Genomic DNA, 19,046 nt, shown 5'->3' on the forward strand with positions numbered 1-19,046 from the left:
ACCCAGGAAACAATCCCTAGTCTATATCCTTAGAGCTCCATCCCTTGTCCCTTCCTCCTCCCCATGTACCTGATGTCCAGCTGACACAGAGAGGAGGATGAATCCTCTGAGAAAACATCTGCCAGGGCCAGCAAGCCAGCATTCCCTGGGGAGAAGGGGAGAAATGTCTAATCACCCAAGAACAGGGAACAAGGGTATCCCAACCCGTTTCTGGTGGGGAGAAGCCCAGCCTCCAAAAGTCCCAGCACACAACTATATTCCAACCCCCATGTTCCCAGTGGAGAGGCCTATGCCTTCCTCCACTGAATTTTGAGGTCAAAGGACTGGCTCCTTCACCCCTGTCCCTTCCCAGGGCCCTGCCCCCACCCAGGCGGTTCCCTGGCAGCCGGAGGCCCTTCAGTGTGGAGTTGCCCTTCATAGCAGCAACCATCTCAGGCAGAAACTGGGCCGGGCGCTTCTCAAACAGACGGCAGAAGGAGAAGGTAATCTCTGTCAAGAGAAATTAGAATGAATTCTGATGGCTAACATTAGGACTTGTTGCTGCCCCTCCTGCCCCAGTTGGCCTTAGCAAGGGGTCTGAACATTTTATAGAGGCCCAGAAAGAGAAAGGAATTTGTCCAAGACCCCAAGCAAGACTGGAACTAAATCAGATTTAAACCAGAGACTGAACCCAGAGGTTCGCCCTAGAGAGGTCCTCTGTGTGGACAGTTCTCCATTCACTTCTTTTCCCTCTATCCATTGCTTGCCCTCTATGCAGGGGTGGGGATTAGGGACAAGAGTATGAGGGGAACCTGACAGCATATTTATCCTTCCCCACCACCATTATTTCTGTTGGCCACTGAAAGGTAAGAAAAACTTGAGTAATTTTCCCATGTTAAGTATAGGAGGAGTTGAATTTGGGTCCTTTTAGAAGGAAGATGATACAGTTTCTATAACTTATAGTTGAGGATATAAGGCCAAGAAAAGAACAGTGGCAGAGCCACAATGAGGACCCAGCAATGCCCCAGGTTCTGAATGATGAATTTACCTTGAAGAGTCAGATTCTGTAGCAAAAAGAGCACCTCACTCTGACAGTCAGCCAGATTCATGTCGTGGAAGCTCAGCCTCTTCAGGGCTAGGTTGTACTCTGCATGGGGGTAGAGGCCATGGGCCTTAGCTTTCCCAAAGAATAACAGGGTCTCCTACCCTCCCTTTATCATTCTAGCTGGGTCCTACCTTTGAGTGTCTGTAACACAAGCCCAAAATCTTGGGGAGAGGCAAAGGTAGCACTATCCAGAGACAGCTGCTGCAGAGAACCTGAGGCCTTCAGTACAGAGCAGAGCAGTGGGGCTGGTTGGGCTCCCCGTGGAAATCCCATCTCCAGCTGTTCCAGGCAGTTTTCTGGATATGATAGGGAGAAAAGATTCCAGTGGGCCATCTCTCTTCTATTCTCAGAGCAGGTCCCATCCTGTCCTTTAGAGGCTCACTGAAAAATCTTGTTTACTTGTCATTAAGTGCCTGCTATAACACTAGGTTCTGGGAAGAGAGAACTAGGAGATTTAGTCCTTGTTCTCCTGGAGCTTTTAGTCCAGGAAGACTAGACTATTCAGACAAGCAAACAGGAGTGTGCAAGAGTGGTGAGCTAGGAAACAGGATCCAAGGGGACATACAGAAGGGGGACCTAGACCCCTTTTCTGGAGACTTATCTGCCATGGTCACTTTCTATTGGGCTTGTAGTGGTCTGGGCCCTGTCCAGCCCATGGTCATCTTTAACAGCAGGCTCTAAAGAGGGAATGGATTTCAGATAAGCCAGGAATGAGTGTTGCTAGGTCTGGATTAGGTCTTCCCACCTTTTCCACACAAATGCACCTGCACATTTGTGTGAACACATGCACACGCACACGCACAGTGCTTCACCTGGTATCTCCTCATCCCCAATTATGTGGCTAGGGGGCCCTGCATTCCCTGGCACGGCAGGGTTGTCCCTCTGGCTGGGGTGGTCAACACGAATAGAAAGGACCCGCAGCAGGGGCAGGGCTCGCACAATGGCACGTGTCAGCTCCAGGATGGGCAGTGGTGAGAACAGATCACTGAGATGCAGGGCACGGAGGCGGCATCCAGCCTGGCCTGACAGGGCCCGCAGACTGTCCAGCAGGCGGAAGATGTTAGAGCCCAGGCCTATGGCAGGAAAGAGGTTAGGTCAGTCATGTGGGAGTGTCAGCAAGAATAACATTCAGAGACCACTCCAGATATTTCTGTTGATGACCACCAATTTTCTTGAGCTTCCGATCAGATTACTTAAAAATCATTTGTCTCAACTATTCATCGTCTTGCTTTTTTCCTCAGGTAACCAGCAAACTGATGTCTACTGTACTGGGCCATGCCCTCAAGCATCAGTCAGGGCAGTCACAAAATAAGAGGATGTGGTGGGGCATACTGTGCTGCCAGCTAAATGACAGGCCCAGAGGGCAGCAGAAATCTCTGGACTTTTCTTATAGGTCACGTGGAACATTTGAAATCTAAGGGGAGTGGCAATGACTCAATAGGGAATACTTTAAAAGATTAATTAGGTGGGAATAGAGCAGAAAAGGATAACCACATCCCACAAAAGGGAACAGGATGCAGAAGGGTTAGAGCAGATGCTTAATGCCACAAAGCAAATAATTTCTTGGAACCTACTTATCTCCCCTTGGACTGAGAAGGCCCCTGTTGATCCATTTCAACTAAACCTCACCCAGCACCTAGTAAATACTTTTTTTGTGTGTTTTTGCTAGACAGTAGCCAGCAACAGCTCTTGCTCCTGCCTATGTAGGCTGATTAACAACAAAAATGTGTGAGGGGAACTGGAGAAGTTGAGTATTGTAGAAGCACAAAGGATGGGTACTTAGCACCCAGTCCAGCTTCCCTCAGTAAAAACTTTACAGCTGAGTTGTAAAGAACACAAAGGAGACAGGCTAAAAGGAGGGACGGGAGGGACTGGCAGGGAGAACTCAGTATATATAAAAGCCTGAAGGAGGAAGAGTGGCAGCTTCCAAGAACTGAAAATATTCACTATGGCTGCTGTGTAAAGTATGGGGGGGGGGGGGGAGGGTTCAAGATGCCACTATGAAGGTAAGCAGGAGTGAGAACACAAATGACCTGTAAGTAAATTAAGTATGGTGACAGGAAACCATTCAAGGGTTTTTAAATGACCTTTTCATTAAAAAAAAAAAAAAAGAAAAAAAAAAACTTGGGCTGCAGTGTAGACTGTGAATTGTATGGTGAGTATGAAGTCAGGAGGAACTACTGAAATGATGAATCCAGGTGAGAAGTAATCATGGCTCAAATTAAGGATGTGGAGATAGAGAAGTAAGTGGATTTGAGAGATCATAAAGATATGTGGTGCAAAAGAACCCAGCTTTCTTTTGGGCAGCTGAGTCAGCTGTGAGGTCACTGACAGAACAGAGCTATCAGGGGAGAAGATGCATTCAGGCTGCGGGGCTTGTGGTTTATGAAGTGACATCTAGTAGTCGGCTGGCTAAATAGTTCTGGAGTTTAGGAGAAGGATCTGGGCCAGTGTCCTAGATTGGGGAATCTTCAGCATAGTTGGCCTTTCAAACTACAAGAATGGACAGAATTGTTCAGGAAGCATGTATAAAGTGGCAGAGCTCTGAGAAACTCTGGACATTAAGATATGAGAGGTAATGTCCAGAGAGGGAGAAGAGAAAAATAGATTTTGAGATAGTGGAAATGAGAATATTTGATGAAGACTACTTCATAGCAGCAAATGCTGCCGAAAATTAATGTGAGAGGAGGACTAAAACATATGTATTGGACTTAGCAACAGGGAGGACGTTGGAGAAGGAAGGCAGCATTAAGGAGTGGTGAAAACCTTGGATTCGGGAAGCCGGTTGCCTCCTGGCTCAGTGAGGTTATCCTGGGCAAGCCACTTGACCTCATAGGGTTGGTGTAAGGATTCAATTCATATAGTGCTTAAATTATGCCAGATACATACTAAGCAATATATAAAAGTTCCTATTACTAAGGCATCTGAGAAACAAGCTTTCCTAAGAAGGCAAGAAGGTATGGATCCAGAAAACAGGTAAAAGAGTTAGTCTTAGATAGGATGGCCATCTCTTCCATTGTGATGGAGAAAAGGATGAGTGTAGATGTAGGAGAGTTTATAGGTTGGTTAACAATAAGTTGAAGTTCATGTGTGATGGCTTCTATTTTCTCTGAAGGAGGTGAAGTCATCTGCTAAGAAAGGAAAAGGGAGGATTTGGAAGTAGTAGGAATGGGAGCTAATGTTACAAACACAGGATTCGTATAAGGATGATGACTGAATATACAGTAGCACTGGTCTGCACAGTTGTGATTTTCTCCATCAAGTGCTCAGCATCCTAAGTAGATTGATGGATTTACCCAGAGTTGAAGTTTGGCTCGCTGGGCACAGCCAGGTGGGTAAGAACTGAGGACTGCTTTACAGGTTGCTGGTCTGATAAAAATGTGGTCTACACCTTGTCTGTATAGCTGCTTTGATATGAGTGGTGGGACCCAACCTTAGACTTGGGGTGGGCCTGCATACACTATACTGTTCCCACAATATGGGAATTGCCTACCATATCTAAAATGTACCCATTCTTAAGGTTCTCACTGCCTCTCAGGAACTCCTTCCAACTCTAAAGCCTATAAACCTCATGTTCTTCCCTAGCATTGAAAGTCTGCCACTGTTTCATGTATGTGCCTTCTGCCCCACTCTGACGCAGGCTGGGCCACATCTCCAGCTCCTCGATCGCATTCCCTATTCCCCTCTGCAGGATTGGGCACACGGATGGTGCTGCTGTGAGACCCATCTCTGCCCCTGCAGGGCACTCACCATTATAGGAGAGTGTGAGGCTCTCCAGAGACACCCAGGAGCTCAGCAGGTGGCACAGTGTCAGAGCCGCCTCTGTGGAGAGCGGAACTGTGAATAGCTCCAAGGTGGAAATGCTTCGGAATCGCTGGGAGGCCTCCAGTGCTGGAAGCCCCAGGCAGCTGGGATCTGATCCATCCAAAGCTCCACAAGCCACTTCCCCGATCTCCATCTCTTCCCCATCCTCCTTCTCACCAGCCACAATGAAAACAAAGTCATACAGGTCTTCAGACTCTGCTCCAGACCCCTGACGGGTGCGAGCACCCTTCTTCCCTGCAGCTCGCTTAAAACGCTTTAGGGGCTTAGGCTGTGGGGCTGAGCTAGCTGGAGCCCGTTTGGATGAGGATGTGGAAGAGGAAGCAGAGGCAGAGGAGGAGGTGGTGGCTGGAGCAGAGGGTGGCCGCTTGGTGCCAGGAGCCTCGTAGGAGGTTGCTGGAGGGTGCAGATCCCTCTTAGGGTCTGTCCCACCTGCTATCAGGCTCTCCTGTGTGCTCCGGCGTGTTACCCGGGTAGCAGGTGCAGCTCTGGCCGTCTGCTTGGCTTCATTCTTCCGCCGGGAGGCCATCAGGGCTGCAGCACATCGCTCAGCAGCATCCCTGCGAGGCCGGCGTGAGCCCAACAGGAGGGACCCTTCATCTCGGGATGGGGCCCGGCCTCGGGAGGCTTCTCCACAGAGGCGGCAAGGTGGACCACCAGGGCCTGGCTGCCAGAAGCCAGCACTCATGGTGAGGATGAGGATGAAAAGGGCTGACTCAGGCACAGGCCAGGAGTACAGCGACACCTGGCTGACAGCCCCATGGTGAATAAGCTGATGCAACAGCTGCCGAAGAGACTGCTGAGCAGCCACATCAGAGAACAGCAGGTGGCGGAACTTGAGGGTGTGCAGGGAACTAGCCAGGGTCTCCAGAACCCTGCGGTTGGGCTCAGCCACCAGCTCAGTCGCACCCTGCAGCATATTGCAGATGGTCAGCTGTCGGACGTGGCGGGAGCTATGCAGAAGAGGTGAGAAGCGCTGGTCACAGAGACGCCTGTCAGAAGATACATCAATGGTCCCACGTAGAACATGGGAAAAAAAGGCCTCCATAAACTTGGCTCGCCAACAGGTCACACTCTGAAAGCAGAGAACATGCCAGACAGCTGTGATACTAAGGGCTACCCACTGAACCATCATTTCCCCAAGTTCCTCTGTTCCAATAGCTATTTGATGAGTCAGGCAACATTCTAAATAATTTATACAAACTAATCTTCACATCTTTGAGGCATATATTAGTTATCCCCATTTTACAGGTAGGAAAAATAAGGCACAAAAGTTGTTACTGCCTGTGGTTACACAGGTAAATAGTAGAATCAAGATCTGAACCCAGGAAATTTGGTTCCAGAGATTATTTTGTTATAGTGACTGCCATTCAAGTGAAACATTCACTCCTGTAGTTTCTTCCATGTTTGTTTCTAGAACCTGACCCCAACTTTCCACTCTTACCACTACCACATTTGTTCAGACCCTTACCCCCTCACACCTGACCATTAGCTTCCTGATTACTTCCCCATCTCATTTTCTCCTTCCCAAACTTTTATACACAAGTCCACTGGATTCGTCTTTGTAAAACATGCCTGACTACATTCTGCCTTAAAACCCTCAGAATCTTTCCATTGCTCAGAGTTAATCTGAAGTTCCTTAGCCTGGGAGGGAAAGCCCTGTACAATGTGGCCTCTAAGATTTATCTCTCACATCTTGCTCACGTGAATGTTTTGTTCTGGACAAACTGATCACCTTATTGACCGAGACCTGCCTTCTACGTGCTTTTCCTACATCTGCCAGAAATGCTCTTCATTGCCAGACCAAATAGGCTTCCTGAGAAGACCTACTAACATTTCACTTTTTTTAAAAAATAATTTTTTAAATGTTTATTTTTGAGAGAGAGGGAGGGAGACACAGAATCTGAAGCAGGTTCCAGGCTCTGAGTGGTCAGCAGAGCGCAATGCAGGGCTTGAACCCACAGACTATGAGATCATGACCTGAGCCAAAGTCGGATGCTTAACTGACTGAGCCAATCAGGTGCCCCAACATTTTACTCTTCTTGAGGTTATTCATCTCAGTGTCTCTGTGTGCCCCCTTTTACCCCTCCCCTGCCTCTCTTGTGGGACTCTTCTGATAATCTGACTACTCAGGTGTTAGACATTGGTAACCTTGTCTCATGGTGTTGTCTCTGCACATGTTTTATCCCAACCAGATGAAAAATTCCTGGAGATCAAGGTCCAAATCCTAGATTTGGATTCTTCAAGGCAATAGTTACTGGCTTTGATGCACATGAGATTTTATCAGACTATTCTGGTACATTTAGAAGATCTCTGAATGCAGGTGTTTCTTAACCTTTGGTGCACAGCAAGATTTACTGTGGAGCTTTTGTTTCTCCAAAATTCATGTCAGCTACCCAGACTTGGTGATCCTCTTATATCTGCAGTAAGGCCCATAAAAATTTTTTTTTAATATTTATTTTTGAGAGAGAGGGAGGGAGGGAGAAAGACAATCTAAAGGAGGCACCAGGCTCTGAGCTGTCAGGCACAGAGCCTGATGCAGGGTTCGAATTTACAAACCACGAGATGGTGACCTGAGCCGAAGTCAGACGCTTAACTGACTGAGCCACCAAGGCCTGTGCATCTTTATTTTTTAAACTTCCCCCAGATGATTCTGATATATATCAGAGGTCAGCATTTACTGCTACCTACCCTCCCCACCCCCAAAAGGGCACACAGCCTTCCTTAAGTTCCCATTCTCTCCTAAGGTGCAGTAGAAAGTCTGCTGACTTTGATACAAGTGTTATCTCTGCCACTATACTCTGGACCTCTTGAATCTCTTCATCTGTAAAAGGTGGATAATATCACTTGTTTCACAGGTTTGTTGTGAAGATCAAATGAGACCATGCAAGTCAAAGCACTTTGTAAACTGTAAAATACAAAATGTTACTTCTGTTACTGCTAATGATAATAGCCCAGATGGGCAATGTGAAATGAACTTGATGGAGGCAGAGCCTGTTAAGCAGGGTGCTTATTCAGCCTGAAGCAAAGGCAGTAGGGGCCTGAGGTTTCCCAAGACTAAAAAGGCACTTCTCTTTGGTATTTGCCCTGCCTCTATGCATTCGCTCATACCACAGTCACCCTCAACTTATATCTGAGGTTCTTGGCAGGAGTTGGGCCCCTATTCTTAGGCAAAAGTGTCATTCCCTTTGCCCTGGCCATTCCCTATGACACTGCCTGCTGTGGTAATAATTGGGAATGACTTCTTCGTGTTTGAGCTAATTGCATGGCAGCAACAAGGGGGAAGGACCTCTCACCAGCAATAATGTAGGGGCATTATGGGACCAGGAAAAAATACCTGACAACCAAATCTCCACTCAGCCTACAGTAGAAGCAGAGCGGGTATTCCTGAATCCTATCTCTAACACTTTTCCTACACATTTGCTGGCCTATGCTCACAGCCTTGGAAAACACCTGCAGGTAACCTAGCAAGGCTTCAACTTCACAAGTGAGACAGTCAAGGCCTAAAATATGGACAAAAATGTGAACCAAGATATTGTGGCTGTTTCTGACCAGGAGGCACATGTAATATGTAGTTTTGGTAACTAAATATTAGTGTTCCCCTCTCCCCACATTTTATTGGTTGATGAAGACAGTGGGAGAATATTTGAAACTGGAACACCCAGACATGTGGTAACTGCTGTGAGAACAGCATGACATAGTGAATAGGAGCAGGCACTCCAGAGCCAAATTGCCTCAACTTGAATCCTAGGTCTGCCATTCACTAACTATAACCTCAGACAGTAACTTCACCTCTATCTGCCTCAGTTTCATCATCTATAAAGTGAGGAAGGTAACTAAACCTACCTACATCATAGAGTTGTGAGGATTAGATGAGTAAAGTTAGTTATGACAATTATGTCAATTAATTATGAGCAGACAGCAGTTCACTGCGTTTTATTCCATCACCACCTTTTAGAAGAATCTCTGCTAAAATTTCAAAGTTGAGGGGTGCCTGGGTGGCTCAGTTGGTTAAGCATGACTTCAGCTCAGGTCATGATCTCATGGTTCATGGGTTTGAGCCCCGCATCAAGCTCTGTGCTGACAGCTCAAGGCCTGGAGCCTGCCTTGGATTCTGTGTCTCCCTCCCTCTCTCTGCCCCTCCCCTGTTCACTTTCTGTCTCTCAAAAATAAACATTAATTTTTTTAATTTCAAAACTGAAAACAAGCTAAGAGATCTAGTTCAAGCCATTCATTGTGTGAACTTATACATTATCGAATACAAAATGATTTAAACACATTCTTTTGGGGGTGCCTGGGTGGCTCAGTTGGTTAAGTTTACGACACTTGATCACAGCTCAGGTCATTATCTCAAGGTTGTGGGATGGAGCCCTGCATTGGGTTTCATGCCGGGTGTGGAACCTGCTTAAGATTCTCTCTCCCTCTGCCCCCGTCCCTCACCACTTGTGCATGTGTGCACACAGTCTATCAAAAAATAAATAAAATTGGGGCGCCTGACTGGTTCAGTCGGTTAAGCGTGGGACTTGATTTTGGCTCAGGTCATGATCTCATGGTTCATGAGTTTGAGCCCTGCATTGCGTTCTGCACTGGCGGTGCGGAGCCTGCTTGGGAGTCTTTCTCTCCTCTCTGAGCCTTCCCTGCTCATGTTCTCTCTTTCAAAATAAACTCAATAAATTTAAAGATAAAAGATTGTTTTTTAAATTTTTTTTAATGTTTATTCACTTTTGAGAGACAGAGAGTGAGAGTGGGGGAGGGGCAGAGAGAGGGAAACACAGGATCCGAAGCAGGCTCCAGGCTCTGAGCTGTCAGCCCAGAGCCCGCCCGATGTGGGGCTCGAACTTACAAGCTATGAGATCATGACCTGAGCCGAAGTTGGATGCCCAGCCGACTGAGCCACCCAGGCGCCCCAAAAATAAAAGATTTAAACACATTCTTTTGGAGGCACCTAGGTGGCTCAGTCAAGGTTAAGTGATAAGACTCTTGTTTTCAGCTCAGGTCATGATCTCACAGTTCATGAGTTTGAGCCTCACGCTATCAGTGCAGAGCCTGCTTGGGATTCTCTGTCTCAAAAATAAATAAACATTAAAAAAAAAAAACCACACACATTCTTTCAGGCAAGAGTAGGGGAAATAAGGCACCACCAAAGAGGTAAAATAACATTTGTCTACCAACACAGTCCTTGGCCCATCCACAGGCTGGTGGCTTAGGCACCAGTTGGGGAGGAAGAAGTGTGTGTACAAACTAGAGAAGGCTAAATATTTTCTTGTACTAAACAGAGCCAGCAAATGTTCACAAACTATTGTCCACTATTTTTCTGACAACAGAAATATTATTTGCGGAGAGATAAAATCTGTAAACCAACTCTTTGGAATGTATATGTAAATGTGAATAGCTATAATTGTTTTTTTTTTTTTTTTAATTTTTAAACATTTATTATTTTCTTTTTTTTGAGAGAGTGCAAGTGGGGAGGGGCAGAGAGGGAGACACAGAATCTAAAGCAGGCTCCAGGCTCCGAGCTGTCAGCACAGAGCCCGATGCGGGACTCGAACCCACAAACCGCAAGATCATTACCTGAGCTGAAGTTGGACACTTAACCGACTGAGCCACCCAGGGGCCCCATATAGCTATAATTGTTTTTATAACATTGAGACAATTTTGAACAATTTCAAATTCTGGGCTTTTTAAACATTATACCACCGTGTCATTACATTTTACCACCATGTATTTAAATGTTTTTAGAACATGACTTTGTTAATATTTTGAAAATTTGGATATACTACATTCAATAATTCATGCATTATTGAAGAAATTATTTCCAGGTTTTGATATTAAGTTGCTGCGATGAACATCTTGAAATAAATCTTCATGAGTATCTCAACTTTTATGTACTATAAATTCTAAGAAATAGAATTTCTAGTCTAAGAATATTTTAAAGACTCTTGACAATTATCACCAGATTGCCCACCAAGACAGTTATGTAACATTTCTGCTCCCACCAATACCATATTAAAATGCAAGTTTCACCCACCCCTGCAACTATCTTTTAAAACAAACCAAAACAAGACTTCACTAATTTAAGAGTTATAAGTTTATTTTCCCATTTTTTATTATTGAGATTGAATAGTTTTCACTTTATTGGAGATTTTTGTATATTTTGTGACTTGTCCCAATCTTTACGTACTCTACTGGAATAGCTTGTCTTTGTCTTATTCTCTGTATCTTCTTGTTTTACAAATGTTGTTGCAAACATTCTTTCCTAGTTTATGTACCTTTAAATTGTGTTTATTGTATTGGCATTTATTGTCCATACTTTTTTTTTTGGTTCTGCCCATTTAATAATTAACACTCTCCATCCTGAGATTAGATAACCAGTCACCTTTATTCTTGTTTAGTTGTTTTATGCTTTTACTTTTTACAGTTTAATCTTTAGTTCCATATAGAAATTATTTGAGTATATTGTAAAATGAGGCTCTAACTTGATTTTTTCCAAATAGTGAACCAGTAACTAGACAATCATTTACTGAATAATCCTTCATTTCCCCATTGCCTTGTCTCCAGCATATCAGATCTCTTAATACACATAAAGTACTGCACAATTTGAAATTCTATTTCTTTATAAGCAATCAGGGACCATGGCTATCTTGTTCACCACTGTATACTTAGAACCTAGTATAGTGCCTAGAATTGAGCAGGCACTTATTAAGTGTTTCTAAATTATGAGGTTAAGGTTACTGTCATGCAAAACTGGGAAACAAAAAGAGGCACCCTTTGGAATGGATATGATCCAAGTCAGGACCTCTGTCTAGGTGACTGTTAGGCCACCAAGCCTGGGGTTTCCTTAATGTTCTGAAATGCTCTGAGACAAGAAAAGATAACAAACATATATTCTTTACCAGGAAGCTTGAGATAATGTTGGGAAAAAAAGCGTATTCTAAGTGAAAGATATTACAATCTCCATCAACTGCTAGTCAACCATACTGCTTGGGAAACACTAGGCCACAGTGACTCTCATGCTTCTTTAAAGGTTTCAGGAAGCTGTTACTGTTTTCATATCTTGCATCTACTTCTCCTCATGAGGCCTAATTCCTGTATATAGTGCCTGAAGATTTTGTTGGGCCTTAGCATTGTCTCACTGAACTTCAAGAGTTGCATCCAGATCTGGAAGTAGAAAAGCTGAAGGATATGGAGCTGAATGTTACTGAACCCAGTGCATCCCCAGAAATTAAATCTCCAATTCCTGATAAGAGCTTGTTTTCTTATCACTTGGCCTCACCCACCAGTTCAAATACTACTTCCCAAGAAACACTTTCATGCTCCCTTCTCCCTCAACCTTCTTGTTACTATCACACCACTTATCCTCCCATGCATAATGTATTTCTTTGCAGACTTCCTGCTAAACATGAAGTTCCTGAAGATTAGGGACTGTGTCTGTACTTCCAATATCTAACATAAGACCTGGCATGTGGGAAGTTTTAGTAATGTTTATTGAACTCAATCTGTTCTGTCACCTAGTTATGGAGCAGCAAAAGAAATTCTGCTTAAAAGAGAGATCCAGTGAGTTATATCTGAACCAACACATAATAGAACTGCAGGGCTACAAGAAGCCCTAAAAGTCATCTTGTCCAACCTCTCTTACAATGCTGAATTTCTTCTACAATATCTTTGTGTCAGGTAGTTATCTAGACTCTATTTGAACACTTAGTGATGGAAAGCTTATTACCTCTGGAATTAGCTTGTTTCATCACCAATAAGTTCAAGGTTTAAAAGTTCTACAATCACTTTGGCAAAAATTTATCCTCCTTTAGCTTCTACCCATACAAGTCTATTAATTCCTCTTTTATATAATAATCATTCAAATATTTCAAGACAGTTCATGTTCCCCAAGTCTTCTTTTTTTCAGGAAAAACATCTCCAGTGTTCCAAGTGTGACTCACATGATGTAGCCTTGACTTCTTTCTCCATACTCCAAGGGTAGCCTGACCACTGCAAAGCCAGGCAGGTCTATCATCCCCCTTGTCCTTTAGCATATGTTATAGTTACATTAATTCATACAGCTCAGGGTATAGTCATTGTATGAATTACTTTAGCACACTGTTGACCAAACCCCCTTACTCATTTTTATACAAGTTGCTAAGCCAGGCCCCTCCACCTCTTTCCCTGAGGTCAAGCAATTGGAATTTTTTAGATTCAAGTGAGGAATTGGTTTATACTGTTAAATTTTATCTTGTTAGGTTTGACCACTGCTCCAGCCCTGTCAAGACCTCTACGAATCTGGGTTCTGCCTTCCATTATGATCACTACCTTCCTCTGTTTTGTGTTAACCTATAAACACGGTGAGCAATCAAGTCAGTGACAAATGCCAAATGGAAAGAACCTTGTGACAAGACATCAGAGCCCTCCTCCCAAATTCATTCCAACCCTGTGTCTGCACTTTACCAGTACCCAGCTTGTGTTTGTAAGCTATTCCTGCTTTCAATGTGCAAAGTCAGGCCAGAGTTCTACCTGGTGCTAACTTACTTCCAAACTGGAAGGCCTTGTCTTCATTAGCTCATCCCATAGTCGGCGCCAGATGGCTTGAGTGGAGAGGCCTGTGGGGAGAAATATCACTTTTATTTGGCTGCTCTTTGGCCACCATGAGTGAAGTATATCAGCCTTTATTGTTGCCTTCTCTAGATTCACAGGAGCAATATGGCAGACTAGTATAGAGCACTGGCTCTAAAGACAGACTGCCTGGGTTTAAATATCAGCCAACCACACTCTAGCTGTGTGACTTTGGGCAAGTTTACTTCATTTTTCTGTACCTCAGTTACCTTATCTGTAAAACATAGTTAATAATAGTTATTTCATAGAGTTGTTGAAAAGATTAAATGTGTTTCTCCAAGTAAAGTGCCTAGGAGAGTGCTTGGCACATCAGGATTAGATAAATGCTGGCTATTAAAAGATCTGTCTAGGGGTGCCTGGGTGGCTCAGTCGGTTAAGCGGCCGACTTCAGCTCAGGTCATGATCTCACGGTCTGTGAGTTCAAGCCCTACGTCGGGCTCTGTGCTGACAGCTCAGAGCCTGGAGCCTGTTTCGGATTCTGTGTCTCCCTCTATCTCTGACCCTCCCCTGTCCATGCTCTGTCTCTCTCTGTCTCAAAAATAAATAAACGTTAAAAAAAAAAAAAATTAAAAAAAAAAAAGATCTGTCTAATGAGTGGTTTGGGAAACAGCAAGGTAAAATAGAAAAATTAAGATTCAGAAGATCTGGGTTTTAGTCTGACTTAGCTATTAATTGTGGTGTGCCTATGGTTTCACTTTCATTAGTATAATTGGGATCATTTATTTGCTTTGTGTTTCACTGGACACTGTAAGGAATCTGGTAAGAAAGCAGGTGTGAGGGTACTTTTGAAAAGCGTGAGTTCTACACAGGTATCAGGTGTAATATTTACCAGAACATTATGGTGCCTGGCTTATAATCACTGAATGAGAAAGAGAGAAAGACACTCACCTTTCTTGAGGGCAGTTTCCTCAATCCTCTCCAAGTAATATATATTGAGCAGAGGTAAGATGCTTTGAAGTATTGGGCCTGGGAGAGCTACAAAAAAAAACACAAAATTTATTTTTTTCTCCTAGGGTTCCAAGCATTATTTATCCTATTGGAAAGGAAAACAGAAGGACAGACTTCTCATTTGGCAAATGGAACCTCCAGTAGCTAACCTAAGTCTAATTCAAACTCTAATCCACTTATCTTTAGCCACTTAGTTAGCACCTGGAATTTCAGGGACATGCACATCTTCAAGGGTGAGATAATAAAGCAAGCTGATATACTCATTTAGGAGCTGGTCAGTTCATTTCTGCCCAAGCATAATGAAGCATTCTGCATTTGAAAGGTCCTATTGAGGGGCACCAGGGTGACCTAGTTGGTTAGGTAACTGAGTCTTGATTTCAGCTAGGGTCATGATCTCACAATTTGTGGGTATGAGCCCTGCATCGGGTTCTGTGCTGGCGGCTCGGAGCCTGCTTGGGATTCTCTCTCCCTCTCTCCCTCTCTCTCTCTGTCCCTCCTCTGCTCTCTCTCACAACAAATAAACTCAAAAAAAAAAAAAAAAAAGATAAAAAGGGGTGCCTGGGTGGCTCAGTCGATTAAGTGTCCAACTCTTGATTTTAGCTCAGGTTATGATCTAGCAGTTTGTGAGGTCGAGCCCCGCATCAGGCTCTGCACTGACAGTGTGGAGCCTGCTTAGGATTCTCTCTCTCTCCACCCTTCCTCTGATCTCGCTTTCTCAAAATAAGTAAACTTTAAAAAAAAAGATAAAAATACAAAACAAATAAAAATTCCTATTGAATATGTGTGATAAAAATGTCCAACATAATCTGGGCCGTACTAACTTTTCCAGCTCCCTGCTTTGCCTCCTATGCTTTATCCATGCTAAATTACTTTTACATTTATTTAACGTGTCACACTATTTTTTGTCTCTGTGCCTTTTTCATGCTGCTCTCTACTAGGAATGTCCTTGCCATTTTCATCATATTAACTATTCATCTTCCAAGTATCATGTGCCTTTTATCAAGCCTTTTCTGAATCCCCTTCCCACTCTTCCAGGTTGGTGATTCCCATCCTTTGGGCCCCTACTATATTCTGAACTAGTACTTTCCGGTGAACAATAGAAATAATCCAGCCCTAACTCTAAATTCAACATATCATAAAAACAAAACTTGCTCTTGCTGATGTCTAGAGCCGAAAGGCTTTACAGTATTATGGCTAAACAGTTTAGTCTCTAGAGTTGGACCAAACTGAGTGAAATTCTGATTCTATTACTTAGGAATCCTTGGGCAAATTAACATCTTTAAGACTCAGTTTTCTCAATTTTAAAATGGAAGTAATAATAACTACCTCATAATATTGCTATAAAAATTAAAGAAGATCATACCTGTAATCTTTTTAAGACCATTCCTGGCCATAATAAGCTCACTAAATGTTGTCTATTTTTATCCTTATCCTGTCAATACCATCTCTGTCCTGCCAAGAACAGTCTAAGATCTTAGGGTATACCATATCTAAGTAAAATCTTTCAAAACTTCTAGGATCTCCCTTTATCTTTACTTGTGGAATAAGTGAATCTTGATGTCTACAGTCTAGTACAATTCTTTGTACATAGTACTCAGTGTACTTGCTGAATGAAAGTATTAATTCCCTAAGCTATTACATTAACGTAAGTTCTTTATTGCATTCAAGCTCCATATCCTGGCATTCAAGGTATAACATACCTATTCTACTTGTTTCCTCACTGTATCCTTTCCTGCTGCCTCTACTCACTTTACCCTTCTCTCTCCCTACACAAAGCAACGCTAGTCCACTGCCTCCAGGAAGCCTTTCTTGGCTGTTAGCCCACACTGAGACCTTCCTCCAAAGCAGCACTTCTTCCCAGGCCTCTTACTTGGCCCTCCTAAGAGGCCTAACCTGATTCAGCTTTTTCTGTGTGACTATTTACCTAGGCTAGGCCCATAGGAGCTCGTCCTCCTCTGTCTCTCCAATCTGCTCTGTTTAGCCATCCCCTCTCACAGCCATAGGGATTCTCATCCCCTATTATCCACAAACTCCTCTCTTCCTTTCTCCATTCTTCTTAAGCCAGGCTCTTCCTTGCTTCTTTCCAGCCTCTACCTTTACTGCCTCCTCTTCCCAACTTGGGGCCTCTATACCCAGTCCTCTTCCCTCCTAGCCAAGTTTAGCATTCTAGAAGCTCCAGGCTGATAGAGCCAATCCTCTCTCTGCCTTCTTCCAGGCAGACTCTTCAGGACTCTTCTGAGCCCCCTGCCCAGCTCCACTGAGACTTCACCTATTCCCCATGGGTCAGCCTGACCCTTCTCCTCTCATCTGTTGGCACAGGGCCTCCACAACCCCTCCCCCCATCAGCTTGAGGACTCTAACAGTCTTCCCCACTACAGGAAGACACTTGGGCCTCCTCAGGATCTCTGCCCCACCCCCACCTCACCAAGGGCCTTCCCACATCCCTAGGCCTTCTTTAACCACGCTCCACAGCCTTGGGCCTTATTCCTGGAGGCCCAACCCGTCAAACTCCAGGGCCCTTTCTTCACAGCCATCTCCTCAAAGTGCAACTCAAACTCAGAATCCCAGGACCTCAAGCCTTCACTTCTGACCTTACCAGGGCCTTCCTCCTGGCAAAGGCACTACCACCACTCCCGAGGCCTTCTCCAGAACCTCACCCCCCCCACCCCTTCAAGGCCTGGGGGCCTCCTCTTCTCTCCTGCCACTCCCTCCGGGTTCCCTGGGCCCTGGGCCTGGCCTGGATCTCCTCACCCAGCTTCGGCCGGGCCTCTGGACCCCACCCCCTCACACCACCAGTCTGTCAGGCCCAAGGCCTCCCTCATCCCCGTGCGGCCAGGCCTACCCCCCCCCCCCCCCCCCCCCCCGGCCCTCACTCTGCTGTCTATCATTCTCACCATCAGTGTTCGCCAGGCCGACCCGAGTTTTTCCTCACCAGCTGCCAGGCTGGGGCCGGCGGGGCCCACCCCAAAGCCCGGCCTCCGCGTGCGCATCCGGCTGCGGGCCTTCTCTCCTGCGTTACCTGACCCGCGCCGGGCCGCCCTACTCCCAGGCCCACCAGCCCGGCTGGCCGGTTTGCCCTTCCCGGCCCCTCGGCCCAGGGCCGCGGGCCGCCCGCCTTGGCCGCTCAGCCTGGGCACCCTCAGCCCGGAGCCCGGCCGTCGGTCCCGGCAGCTTTCGAGCTTTCGGGCCCGGTGCCTCCTTTGGCTCCGACTCAGCCCAAGGCCTCCTAGCTGCGACGCGCCCCCTCCCAGCCGGGATCCCCGGGCCGTCGCCCCGCCTGGGGCCTCCCTGGCCCTTCCCGCCTGTCCGTCATTCGAGCCTCCCTAGATTGCTGACCCGCTCCCGGCCTCCCTTCACCCGCTCGGGCCCTTCCTCCGCTCAGGCCAGTCCGAGTGGCCTCCGGCGTTCCCTGCCCTGCCCGTCAGTCAGTCAGTCCTGCGCTGAAGCAATTGGGCACCCGAGGCCCCGGTCGTCAGTGCGCTCCCCTCAGCCCTGGGTCGTCGGACAGGCCTCGGCGCCCCAAGCCTTCGGCATCTCCCCCAGCCCCTCGCTCTCCATTCCACTGGGCTGCCCTGGCCCGTCAGCCTGGCCTCGGGAGTCTCAGCACCCGCGGTCCGTCAAGCAGACACCGGAGGCCCCGCGCGTCAGTCAGGTTAGGTGGCCCCGGGCCTGGCCTCCTTGCCTTAGGCCGGGCCTCCCAACCTCGGCCCCCGCCCCCAAGCGGCAGGGCCATCTCTGCCCGTCGGTTCGACATCCGAGACTCCCCAGCCCGGCCCGTCTCGAGCGTCAGTTCGGTGCCCACGGCCGGTCCGTCACTCCAGCCTCTGTCGTCTGGGCCCTGCCTGCTTGGCCCCAGACCGGGCCTCCTGCCCTCGCCCCCCGCGCCCCCCTAGCCAGGCCGCGGTGCAGGTCCACCTGCCGATTTGGTCCCTGCTTTTACTCTGCCTAGTCCAGTCAGTCACGGAATTCGTGTTCCGACCCGACGGTGCGGCTTCCAGTACCGCGGGCCGGGCCTTGCCCCAGGCCTCCCGGCCTCGCCCCCCGCGCCCCCCGGCCGCTGGGCCGCCTCCGCTCGTTGCCAGAGGTAGCCCCTCACCCCGCGACTTACCCCACACCCCGCTCTCCAGAACCCCCATATGGGCGCTCACCGCCCGCCCGCACAGCTCGAACAGGGCGGGGGGAGCGCTGGGGCCCGAGGCCGAGCTCTTCGCTGGCGCCGCCTCCCGGGACGTGGCCTCCATGGTCGTTGCCGCCGCTACCTCACAGAACCAGCAACTCCGGGCGCGCCAGGCCTCGGGCGCCGCCATCTTGGGGAGGTGCGCGATCCCGAGAGTGGCACCCTCGCGCCGCCATCTTGAAAAGGTCAGCAGTTAGGACGGTTTCATCAGCGATGTGGGGAAGACTGGGAACTGCGCTAAAGGAACGTCGAGTCAATGCGCATTCTTACCAAGTCTCTTAGAAGCCAATACTTTACATAAATTCGTATATCAATGTATTTGGCTCTGGCGCGATCAAGGGGATATTTCTTAGCAAATCCTCCTTAGGCACGAATACTAACTCCCCCTGTCCCCTGCCTGTGGACGGTAGTATA

General features: G+C 46.8%; 1 protein-coding gene across 1 annotated transcript in view; it reads right to left on the minus strand.

The window, feature by feature from the left end:
- The window catches only part of LRRC41 (leucine rich repeat containing 41), a 19,740-nt gene extending 723 nt beyond the window's left edge, over positions 1–19,017 (minus strand). Inside the window, exons 1-9 of the mRNA XM_042950984.1 lie at positions 18,564–19,017; positions 14,396–14,482; positions 13,424–13,494; positions 4,835–5,981; positions 1,897–2,157; positions 1,216–1,380; positions 1,028–1,126; positions 367–489; positions 70–145 (exon numbers count right to left, since the gene is read on the minus strand). Coding sequence (XP_042806918.1) covers positions 70–145; positions 367–489; positions 1,028–1,126; positions 1,216–1,380; positions 1,897–2,157; positions 4,835–5,981; positions 13,424–13,494; positions 14,396–14,482; positions 18,564–18,762 — 2,228 coding nt within the window. The 5' untranslated portion in view covers positions 18,763–19,017. The remainder of the gene's footprint in view (positions 1–69; positions 146–366; positions 490–1,027; positions 1,127–1,215; positions 1,381–1,896; positions 2,158–4,834; positions 5,982–13,423; positions 13,495–14,395; positions 14,483–18,563) is intronic.
- Positions 19,018–19,046: the final 29 nt, after the last annotated feature.

This window comes from Panthera leo, chromosome C1 (genome assembly GCF_018350215.1).
Source record: "Panthera leo isolate Ple1 chromosome C1, P.leo_Ple1_pat1.1, whole genome shotgun sequence".
NCBI lineage: Eukaryota > Metazoa > Chordata > Mammalia > Carnivora > Felidae > Panthera > Panthera leo.